The sequence below is a fragment of the Drosophila sechellia genome, chromosome 3R, assembly GCF_004382195.2.
Source record: "Drosophila sechellia strain sech25 chromosome 3R, ASM438219v1, whole genome shotgun sequence".
In the NCBI taxonomy this organism is placed as follows: Eukaryota; Metazoa; Arthropoda; class Insecta; order Diptera; family Drosophilidae; genus Drosophila; species Drosophila sechellia.
Window position 1 is genome coordinate 20,480,737 of NC_045952.1, and position 11,934 is coordinate 20,492,670.

The 11,934-nt window shown below is 42.7% G+C and overlaps 2 protein-coding genes across 2 annotated transcripts; both read left to right on the plus strand.

Moving 5' to 3' along the window:
- The first annotated feature begins 7,747 nt into the window (after positions 1–7,747).
- Positions 7,748–9,550, plus strand: LOC6607357 (sulfhydryl oxidase 1). Its single transcript, XM_002032094.2, has one exon. It carries the CDS (start codon positions 7,767–7,769, stop codon positions 9,459–9,461), a length of 1,695 nt encoding a protein of 564 aa, XP_002032130.1. The 5' UTR covers positions 7,748–7,766; the 3' UTR covers positions 9,462–9,550.
- Positions 9,551–9,717: 167 nt separating this feature from the next.
- LOC6607358 (sulfhydryl oxidase 1) lies at positions 9,718–11,500 on the plus strand. Its single transcript, XM_032722415.1, has one exon. The coding sequence runs from the start codon at positions 9,745–9,747 to the stop codon at positions 11,401–11,403; it is 1,659 nt and encodes a 552-aa protein (XP_032578306.1). The 5' UTR covers positions 9,718–9,744; the 3' UTR covers positions 11,404–11,500.
- Positions 11,501–11,934: the final 434 nt, after the last annotated feature.

Here is an 11,934-nt window from a genome sequence, read left to right on the forward strand (position 1 = left end):
GTGAATCGATCGGAACGAGTTGTTGGGCCCAAAGCCGCGAAAAAAGCTGCTTTTCATCATCCCTGTCCCAATCAACAACAGCAACATCATCATCATCATCAGGAGGCAGAGTGATTACACTTGGTACATTCGAGATTTGTCGTTTTTCGAACTTGGCGAGGAAATATTCCTTACGGGCGAACATAGACGTATTCTCAGCTCTGTATCGAGTGGATACCTCCAGTGATTGACACTCAGGAAATGTCAGGGAATTTGATTGGCTTTTATGATCGGCCGCTTAAGGTATTAGACAAAAAGAGTATTTGCATATTTTTGCCGCTGTCTCGGCGAATAATTAGAATTCATAGACATGTGTCGCGGCCGGACGAAACGAGCGAAACTCCCTGAAATGCGGTAGTTATTCTCGAATGCATTCGGCCCAAAGGTTCATTGACGTGTCCCACAGCGGAGGACAGAACAGGAATCAAAGCGAAATGCGCCAAAAATAGCTTAAATACAGCACACAAAAACCAGTTACCACGAAATGCCAGCAGTTGGGGCCGCGGAGCAACAGAGATGCAAAAAGGTCGACAGAGACAAAAACCACTAGCAAATTTTCATAATTTTTGCATTTTTATAGATTGTTTCTGAAAAAAAAGTAAACAAAGAAGAATCCTCTGGAATGCTATCTGAAGAAATGAAGAGAATGCAATATACCCTTTAGATTCTATAAGCTATTAAATGTTATTACTTAGTAAAGTCCACTAACTAGCTTTCATTACTTTATGCTTAGTTATATAAACATTTAATTACAAATTAGTTAGGTGCATAAAATATGTAAATAATGACGTACTCTAACTAAACGTTCTTAAATTTTTCTATGGTATTCTAGGGGTTTGACTGCACTCAAGGTTATACGCATGCTAATATTTACATACATACATATGTCCATAACAATTATTGTTTATTGCTTTTATTGGAATTCTTGCAGAGCATTACTTTCCTAAGTAGTTCGGTTTTGAGTTAATTTTTGTATCATATTACTTATTGGATTTTCCACATCTTTTGCTGGCCTTGCAGCACTTAGGCTTCCTAATATGCAAATTTCTGCGCCTGTGTGGTCTTGGCTAATTACCTGCCCGCAAGATTGGCCATCGAAAGTGCCTGTGATCTTGGCTGGCACACATTCCGATCCCCTCCATTCGATTTCATTGATGCGATCGCCAAGTGGCGGCGGCAGCGGCGGCTCCTCATCTCATTCATTCATGCTCGCTGCCGGCGAATCCTTAGCCAGCATTTGGCTACCTCAGGTGCCCGTGCTCGTGCTCGGTGGCTCAATGGTGGTTGCTCAGTGGCTATAATGCTGCCTCCGTTTGGGACACACCTTCTGAAACGCCACGCTAATCACGAGCAGTTGGCGAAGCGCCGCCAGCAACAACAGCAACAATGGCAGCCAAGGCAGCCGAAGCAGCGAAAGGAGCAGCAGCAGCGCGTGGATAAATCAAAATGCAGTTGGTAGACGTGAGCTGAACCGCCTTCTATCCACAACTCCACTGGCAGCGCCATCATCCAACAGCCCATGCTCCTCCATACTCCTTACCCCATCTGCGTCCTCAATGCTTCAGCCTCCTCGCGGATTGTGTCTGCATAATCCACGGCTAAAGAAAGTGCCCCACATGGGAATTACACTTTGAAAAGGTTCTCCGCTTAATCATCATTATGTTATATACATATACATTGCATGATTGCTCCAAAATGCATTCTAAATCCGCAGATAATAATAATGATATATAATAATAAATATTTTTGTTAATTTATAATTTTTCTTCAGTTAAATTTCTGCAGTGTACGGCTTAGCAAATCTTTGGCTCAATGGATGCTCATCGCGGCCTGGCTAAAGCGTTGTAGCTGTACACCGGCTGATCCTCATCCTCAACTGCAGCCTCATCCCCATATTGCCGTGGCCAAGACAAATGCAGACGATGGCTCTTTAGCCGTATCTTTCACTTTGATTGTGGCTGGGAGTCTGCGACTGAGACTGTGGCTCGTGTGGGGCTCGTGGAGCTTTAGGATGGGTGGTGCTGTGTTGCCGGCAGTCGTTAGCCTTGTCTTATTGCCCGTGTTGGCCAAACACTTGGCTACTGGTTGTTTACATATGTACGGGAACGGGAATGGGTATTGGAAAGAGTACTGGTACGGGTATAACTCAATCAGCCCGAAGAGGAGGAGCCATGGGAATCGACGTGTGTGTGGGTCAGGTGACCTGCAACAAATTAGCCTGGGAGTTATGAACCTCAGCAGCGGAATGCCTGCTGGAATCTGGTAAGAACACACAAAACAAGATGGACTGGACTGGCCTGGCCTGGACTGGCCCACAACTATGGTCAAGTTCTAATGAAAACCTAATTACAAAATCAGCCAATACTCTCAAGAGCCCCACATAATTAAGGCGCACACTTGACTTGGCTTGGTTTTTCCTCCTCCTCGCCCAATTGTCGCCGTCTCCAATTTCCAGCGCTTTTCCCACCCGTGCGATGAAAAACGCATTTAAAAGCCACATTAATGACGCGGACTCGATGCGACGACCACTTTGGTAAAATAGGAAATTGCTGCGTTCGGCTGCTCTCCAGATTCTGGTCTATCTGTTTTCCTTTTTGTTTTTGTATCATTTTTTTTTGTTGTTCCCATCTGCAGATAGCGACACAAAAACGGTTGCCTCCGAGCCAAAGAGCTCGCTGCTGTGTTTGCGAGCGTTTTCAGCGCATTTTTAGTTAATTTACCAGGAAAAACATTTGAAATTCTTAAAAAAGTCGCAACAAGAAGTTGGCTACTCGCCTGGCGGCTGGAAAAAGTCACATCACAACGTTGTCTACACAACGCCTTTCTGGCTTGCTCTTTTCAGAAGTTGGCTATAACAGCTAGTCTTGAGATACAGATTAATATATTTGGAATCCATCTTTGCAAAGGATACCTACTCAATATTCTTTTTTTTCTATTAAAGATTATATATTTTAATTTGGTATTTGTTAAATTTATATAGAAGTGATTTGAAATTAGAAAGAGAAAAGAGCTTGTAATATATATATAATAATAATATATACTCTCAATAAATCTCTTATGAGAATTAAAATTATTCAACGAAATTTAAAGGGTATCCGATATTGGCATAGATAGAATCTTTTCCCCGTAGTTTGTTTGGCTAGTTTGTTCTAAAGTTGCTGTTGTTCCTTTAGTTTTTCATTTTGTCGCCACCGCCGTTGCTGCATAGACTAAAAATCGCATTCGATCATTTATGGGATTTTATTTGGCGCGTCAGTGAATGTTGCTAAGCAATTTATTTATGACATTTTTTGCTGGCCAGCTTGGGTTGGTTCGGTTAGCTGGATGTGGATGGGGATGGGGATGTGGATGTGGCTCCGATGGATTCGTGCAGCAATTTCTGCAACGCAACGAAATAGTTGCAAAGGCACAACACAACACAACAACAGTCAAAGTCAAAGTCAAGTTGCAAGTTCCATATTCATCAGATGCGACACTCTTCATTCTTGGTGTTTTGCCGTCTTGTTAGCTTGATTCTTTGGCCTGTCTTGGGGTTTTTCGTCTGCTACTTTTTCTATCGAAAAGCAAACTGGATTTCGTCTTAAATGCTTCGCCACCAGTTGCAGTTGCAGTTGCTGTTGATTTTGCCATTGCATTTTAATTAAGTGCATTTTAATGAGGCATCATCGCCGGCCGCCGATGCGACTTTTGTACATCATCAATTACACAAACGCATTTTAAATGGGCTGCCAACTATGTTTGCTGGGAACTATGTGGCTGCGCCATTCATTCCGATTCAGTTTTCAGTTCTTTCCCTCGTTTTGTTTGGTTTTTTATTCAGGTAATTATTAAGCTTATTTAGATTAGTCTCCGCTCTTGTGGCTTCGAGCTGTCTATTGCGGTTGATGCCTCCATGAAATTGATGCGAAAAAAATCAACTAAAACTGTTTGTTTTAATTCGATTTGAGTCAGCCGGCGCTCGGGAAGGATGTCCTGTTTGCAACGTCCTGTTTGCTAATGCAAATGGGGAGTCCTAGTTTGTTTTACGCTGCTCTGGATGGAATGGGAAAATAATGGCTAAGTTCGCATTGTACATTGGCTTAAAAAAATAATAAATATTAATACAAAATAATAATAAATAATTGCTTAAATAAAATGTTGATCCATTAAAACTTCTCTTATTTAGTCGGAAAAAACATAATAGAAATGGAGAAACGATACAGTTTTTGTTTGCTTAAAGGTATCCTAATTTTTTAAACATAATTTTAATTTTTAGTTATATTTTCCGAAGTGCAGAGTTAATTTCAGTACATCGTGCCGACCCTTTTAGAAGTTCCTTGCCTATTTATTCACCTGCCATACCTAAACTTCAAACTCATCCCCAGCGTTTTATCCCCATCCTTTGGTCCCCTTCGACCTGTTCAAAAACTTTTTCCATTTTTTCAAATTGCGTAATTTTCATTAGTTTGCTGCATTTGCAGACAAATTAAGAGCTTCTGCTGCTGCTGTTGCTGCTGCTGTCCTGCCCAGGACCCTTCACATGTCCTTGCCCACCAAAGTGCGTATCTGTGAGATACGCATATGCAAATAGCTGCCTGCAGGACCACCCCGATGCCATGCGGTTTTTCAATTTCTCTCTCTCGGCTTCATTTTTTCAGCCTTTTTGTACGCAAATAATTGTGAATTTTTTCCCTCATCCATTTTTGTTGGCCTGCTCTGCAGCAGGTTATTGTTTGGTTTGGTTGCAAATCCTGTGCGTTTTTTATTTTCTATGCCTGAGTGTACATATTTTTTATTTTTAATTAAAAGCGGAAGTAAAAGCTGGGGGGCATGGCCGTGTGCGGGGGCTTCTGGTTAGGATTGGTTTCGGTTTTGTTCGGTTCGGTTCAGTTCAGTTCAGTTTGGTTTGGCTTGGCGACTTGTCAAGTGTGTGCGTGTGGGTGCGTTTGCCGGGCACTTTGGCCCGTTCATTTCGCTGTGTAGTGTTTTGCTAACAATGCAAATTTCAGGGCATTGTTGCGGCCCCTTAAAACCCCCTCAGTCTCCCCCAACGCCCACACTCGACACACACATAGAAAACGCATCAAATCATCAGCGGCGATTTCAGACAGTCATCAGATGAAATGTCAAATGCGTTTCCCGCTCCAAACGGCCAAGTGGGCGAATGTAAACAGATACTGGATACTAGGGCTACTGGTAATGGCAACTGCTAGCTGCCACCGCTTAGAGCGGCACAAACTAAACCAAACTCAACAACAATAAAAACATGGCTACAATTCACCAGCTGAAGAGTTTTTCAAATAACGAAAAAAAAGTCCAGAATCCAGCTGAAAAAGTGGGAGGGTAGCAGCGGAAAAAGGGAAAAAGTCATGCGAAAAAAAGAATCGAGAAAATTAAAACAAAACAAACAGCTAACGCATCCTCAGCGTCATCAAGCCATGTTGCACAGGGAAAATTGGTGATCTGTTATAAAAATAGAAATATATTTTCAAAAATATAATAAATCATTAAATAGTGCCTATTTCAGATCAATGTGGGTCTAAGTTCTTGTTAACTGAAGAAGTAATGATGCTTAGAAGTTAATATGATTGGCTAGCCATATTTCTTTTTGAAATGCTTTTGGTAATCCTAAATGATGTTTTTCAATCTCATTGTCAAATGGATAAAAATAGATTTTAGCAAATGACAGACTTAAGTTGTTCAAAACATATGCTTTCCAGCAGTGTAGTCCTGAATCCTGCTTCATCCTTTGGCCGTTATGCCCTGCTTTGCCTACTCTGTTCCACGCATGAAGAGATTTCGGTTTAGCTTTTGATTGACGAACTTGGCTCGTTGTTTGTCCCTCTTCCTGTCGCCCCTCCCCCTCCACTCCCGCCCTCACCATATCCTGCCATACGCTGCCGCTTTTCACTCAAACTCATCAACGTCAGCGACGCATTCAAATCGTTTTGATGGACTTCTCCCCCCCCAACTTCCCTAACCCACATACCGATATCAAGCTCACGCAGTGCATCCTGGCCCAAGAACAAAACAGCATCGAAAACAAAAAAAAAAGGAAAAAAGGATGGGGTGAGATGATAAAAAAAATGGGTGGTATGAGTCTGGCACAATATTTGTATTTTACGCAATTTTTACTGACGACTGCCATCATGTCTGAGTGACTGAGTTGGCTCCGTTTTCTGCTGCCTGATTTGCAAACCGATTTGCTACATTGTTCATGTCAGTCAGCGCATTGTTGATTATCAGATGCCGGGTGGTTATGGGTTCGACTTCATCTGGTTTGGGGGCTTTGGGGCTGGGCGTTTTGGTTTTGGTTTGGTTGAGAACTAAGCCCCGTGTTTGCCCAGCTATTCATTGTGATTCGGTTTTTTTTCCACTTGGTTTTATGATTTTTTGCTGATTGAAAGTTTGTGCGACATTTGTTGTGGTAATAGGAAATGGTCCGCAGTCTAATTAAACCAAATGCATACAAGGCATAAGTGGGATGGAAGCATAGAGCGGAGGAGCTTATATTAATGTTAGAATTATCAACAGATTTATTACTTATATGTCATTATATGAATTCCCCTTTCAGCGATGTAATATTACGTATACGCCATGTTTTTCGTACACTTCTATGTACTTTATATTAGTTGAACATACATTTTAAACGGACTACAATTCTGTTTCCGACTTAATTGCCTTCTTAACAACCTTATCTACCCCAGAAATAGCTCAACAATTTCCACTGCAACGCCTTTTCACACTTAATCTGCCATAAAATATGCCAGAAACAACAGCCTCCAGGACTCTTTGCGAAATTAAATTAGCCAGTTGAAAGTTGGCCAGCTTGTGGCAGTGGCAAGGATTCTGCGGGGCTTACAAATGAACCCCTTTTGCTCGCTATAAACTGTTGCCAAAAAGTTTTAAGCTGCATTTGAGGCTTGTTTTCACACCCGAACAAGTTTGGCGAGGAAAGTTTTGAGTGGCGCTTGTCTTGTTTCATCATCTCATGGCCATAATCCGTGACGTCAACTGAGGTTAGCAGGATTCTCCATGTAAATGAGACAGACAAGCCGCAAAGTTTGGCACATTGTGCATCTGATATTTTGGCCACTTTTGATGTTAACTATTACCAAAACTTGTTGCTCTGGCCAACTTGTTGCATATGTGTGTGCTTGTGGTGTAACACGATGTGCGAAATACCCGAGCTCGTTTTATTCGGCTCTTGTCCTTGCGGTTGTTTTTGGCCAACATCCTGCTGGTATTTCCGCATTTGAATGTGTTTTGATAATTGAAAACCCATTGGGGTCGTTTAGAGTCACTTAGATCTAATTAGTTAGAGGACTATTTAGGATATTAAACGGATAAGGGAATTTACAAACATCAAGTGAGATGCTTTTGAGATGATGGCTATATATACTTTGGGGAATATTTTTTTGCTGCTAAATAAGTTATTATAAACTAATTAAAAAAGAAGAGTTTGAAGTTTTAAAAAAGCCAACACGTAGCTAATTCATTTTCTGCGGTAAAACTTAAAACTTATGATTTGTTAGAAAATATAAAATATATCAGATTCTCCAGATTACCTGCCAGTCACATATACTTTATTTATTTATATTTTACAATTTCATGAGAGCTGTAGCATATAATAAGATTAGTAATTATTTACACAATATAATAAATGGCGAAGCTAATGAGATAATTTGATTTTGTAATTAAGCCATGTGGAGAGAGAAAGTGCATATTATCATCGGTCTTGAGATAAAATGGTTTGGCTTTTCAGGGTACCGTGCTTACCGTGCGTTATCCTTATCCTGCTTATACAAGAAGGACATTCTCAGAAGAGATGTCTTGATGAAGAGCCACCTCTGTACTCGAAGGAGGACAATGTTCATGTTGTGGTCGGTGCCAGTTTGGAAAAGATGCTAGTTGAACCAGCCGTGGGAAAGTTGGTGCAGTTCCTGAACAGCTACTGTGGAAACTGCAGGAGATTTGCAAAAACGTTCAGCAAAATGGCTGTTGATCTGCAGAAGTGGAACCGGGTACTCCGGATATATGCGGTTGACTGTGCCCGTTTGGAAAATGTGGAATTGTGTCGAGATTTTCGCATAACACAGACGCCTACAATTCGCTATTTTCCCTCCAAATTTCAAAGGATACGTCACGGAACTGGCACAGATATTGAAACAAAAATTCCATCCGAAATCGTCGACCAGCTCATCGAAAGTCTGTCCGGAAACGACTACAGTGAAAGCAAAGGTCTGAAGCCCATCTTTGATCCCATAGAGCCCGATAACAAGCTGAATGATATCTTCGCGCAGTTCGACAACAAGGTATCATACATTTTTCTGGTCCATCCAGTCGATATTGGAATAGAAACGATTCTCAACATGCTTCCGTATCCGGATGTGGGAGTGCGGATTATCAAGGATGCAGAAATGTTCGCCAACTTCGGACTGAAGCCGTGTAAACAAAAGGTAGCCCTTCTAAATAAATCTGGTAAAGCCCAACTAATCAAGCCTATCGGTGAAAGTAGCTCTGCTTACGTGGAAAGCGTTGCTGGGCTTCTGCATCAAAATGGGCACACAAGTATGCCCACATTGTCACCTGCAGAACCCGAATATAACCTTTCGGAGGGATACGATGCTTTTATTGTGGACTACGTGCAGAACTCAACCAAGGTGCTCTTTCAAGCCGACTTGGAGCAAGCCATCTACCAGTTGTTGCATGTTGAGATCCCGAAAACGGCTTTTATAAGTGGCTTTAAATTTAAGGCTCTTCGTCATATAATTCGCTTGTTTCGCCGCTTCAATGTTCTAAACAGAGACGGAAGGCGAATGCTGAACAGCCTAGTGAATCACCTATTTGAGGTCACTGAAATTACGGGAGAGGAGTTCCGGAATGTAGTGGATGATCTGCAAACCAGGTTGGATCCTATCTTTGCGGAACAACAATACGTCGGCTGCTTGGGCTCTGCACCCCATACTCGACGGTTTAGTTGCTCCTTGTGGACACTGTTCCATTACATCACCGTTTTGGCGGCCCAGATGAAGGTATACCCGCCCAGCTCCGTGACAATTGGACTTTACGGACTTGCCAAGTTCTTTTACGACTGCAAAGATAGTTCCATGTACTTCATAAAGCTGGCAAAGCGTAGGGATATTGCGAAAGTTAAGTCCCATGACGAGGAGATCCTATGGTTGTGGGAGGCCCATAACGAGGTGAATGAAAAACTAGCTGGAGACGCCTCGGGGGACCCACGGTTTCCCAAAGTCCAGTTTCCGGAGCGAAAGCATTGCCCGGACTGCTATAATACAGATTCAGGTGAATTTGATAGAGATGAGGTGCTTAAATACCTAAAACGCGTATATGATTTAAGTTATTTAAGTGGCGATGAAGAACGACATTCAAGAAAAGCAAATAATTGTAAGCCAAAAAAAAAAACACATTTAGTGAAGTAATTGTTATTATTATTATGCTTATGAACCATTTTTAACTTGAATTTTTTCCGATATATACACACACTTAAAATATATATGAAATTCGTGAATTCTTTTGGGTGTGCCTGGATAGAATAGCGAGTCACAAAATTAAGAAAACCTGTTTTGAGAGAGAGATTTGGGGTATGGTGGGGGAGACTTAACAACCGGAGCAGGGCGAATCCAAATGTGGCTATAATACCAAAGAGCCCTTGCTATTGAACCAGTTGAAGTGGCTCATTTGACTTGTGAGCACAGTGTAGAAATGATTCGGCTACTCAAGACGCTTCTTTATGGCCTGCTCTTCATCTCCCCTGCTGATGTGCTGGCCCGGCTTAATGCCAGAAAGTCGGCGAACGAGGCGAGTCTCTATAGCGATACAGACAATGTGATTATGCTGGACATCGAATCGCTCAGGCCGGCTCTCAACTTGAAGAACAGCAAGCTGGTCCAGTTCCTCAACAGCTTCTGCGGTGACTGTCATCGCTTCGCACCGGTCTTCAAGACCCTTTCCCGCGACCTCTACAAGTGGCGAAGAATTCTCCGGATCTATGCCGTAGATTGTGCCCAGGAGAGAAATGCTCAACTCTGCAGGGATTTCAATATCCGCCAGACGCCGTCATTGCGATTCTTTGGTCCCGACATGAGGAAGAACGATGATGTTCTAGGAGCGGTAATACCAGGGCAAGATCCCAAGTTCATTAGCTCAACACTGGCCGAATTGGTATCCCAAAATGAGTATGGACCCGGCCAGCCAAACTTTCGCCCCCTAAAAGCAAAGGACAATGAAATTTTCCAAGATGAAGATGGGGAAAATCCGATACAATTTGTGGCTCTTGTCTTCCAGCCTGAAAATTCAAAGATCGGCAGGGACACGCTGTTAGAACTGCTGCCATTCAAAGTGCTAACGGTGAGGATAATCGAAAATGCTGAGATATTTGAGGAATTTGGACTGATTCCCGACGACCAAAAACTGGCTATAGTGGATAGAAATGGAACAGCCCAGTATCTTACACCATTGTCGGACTCCAGTGAAGCGTATGCCAGCACTATTGGAGACTTCCTTAGGAACCTCAATATTCAGCCAGATCCACCACTACCCATCGCTGCAGCCCCCAACTTTACTGAGTTCCTGGATCACCAAAATCAAGCGATCCTAACTAAAGTCCTCACGCCACCACTGCAGGTCTATCGTGCCGACTTGGAGCAGGCAATTGATAAACTGCTGCACATTGAGCTTCGTAAATGGGTCCTTTTGGAGGGTAATAGCCTGAATGCTCTTAAAAATATTATTAAGATTTTCAGATACCTGAATCCACTGAACAAGGACGGAAAGTTATTGCTGACTGATCTGGACAACTCGTTGAGCTCGAAGCAGAGTATAAAGGGAGCCGACTTTGGCGATCTGGTTGATTCGCTAGAGAAGGCTCGAAGGGTCTTCAAGGCAAGGCGATACGTTGGCTGCATTGGATCACGTCCGTTACTGCGAAGCTTCACCTGCTCCATGTGGACACTATTTCACCATTTGACCGTGGAGGCAGCTAAGCCACCAAATTACTTTGAGGAGGGCTCAATACTGAAAACCTTTCATGGATTCGCCAAGTACTTCTTCGGCTGCACGGATTGCTCTGAGCACTTTCAGCAGATGGCCATCCGTCGTAACCTGACTTCGGTGAAAACCCATGACGAGGAGATCCTTTGGCTGTGGGCAGCCCACAACGAAGTCAATGCACGCATTGCTGGTGACTCCACGGAGGATCCCAAGTTTCCGAAGATTCAGTTCCCCAGCGCGGAGAATTGCCCCACTTGCCGGTCAAATGACTCGGAGTGGCGAACAGATGAAGTTCTTAAGTATCTGAAACAGCTCTACGATATCAAGAATGTAAGCTTTTATGGGCTTCCCACTCCACAGGGATACGATTAGCGACTTACCTTAAAATCTGTGACTAATCCTAACGCCCATTGCATTAACGAGTTTTGTACACCAATTTATTAAATAAATAATATATTCAAGTCTAAAAGCTCTAATGCTCGTTCCTTTAAGGACTGCGTATACAGAAATGCGTGTTTGACCCTCGATAGTGACATGAAAATTGCATAAATTTGCTAAATTAAGCGTTTAGATTAAATGAAGCGACAATGTGAGTGTGTGTTCGCCGACCACCCATTCACCATCTCCAGCCGAAGGACCATTTAGGTCCTTTAGGTCCTGGCAGGGGTCCAAGTCAACTCGTAATACGCCGATTACGTGCACATCAAACTGAACTGTACATGAATTATTTATAGAACATTTTTGCAAAATATCTACGCACTAATTTGCGTAAAGTAATCGATGTGGTGGAAAAATTTTCACGCATGCACACCTGAGGGGAGTCCGCCTGTCCACCAGTCCACCTGACAAACGGACTGACTTATTTGGAGTGGGCTGAAGTGGGTGGGTGGGCGTCAGCGGACG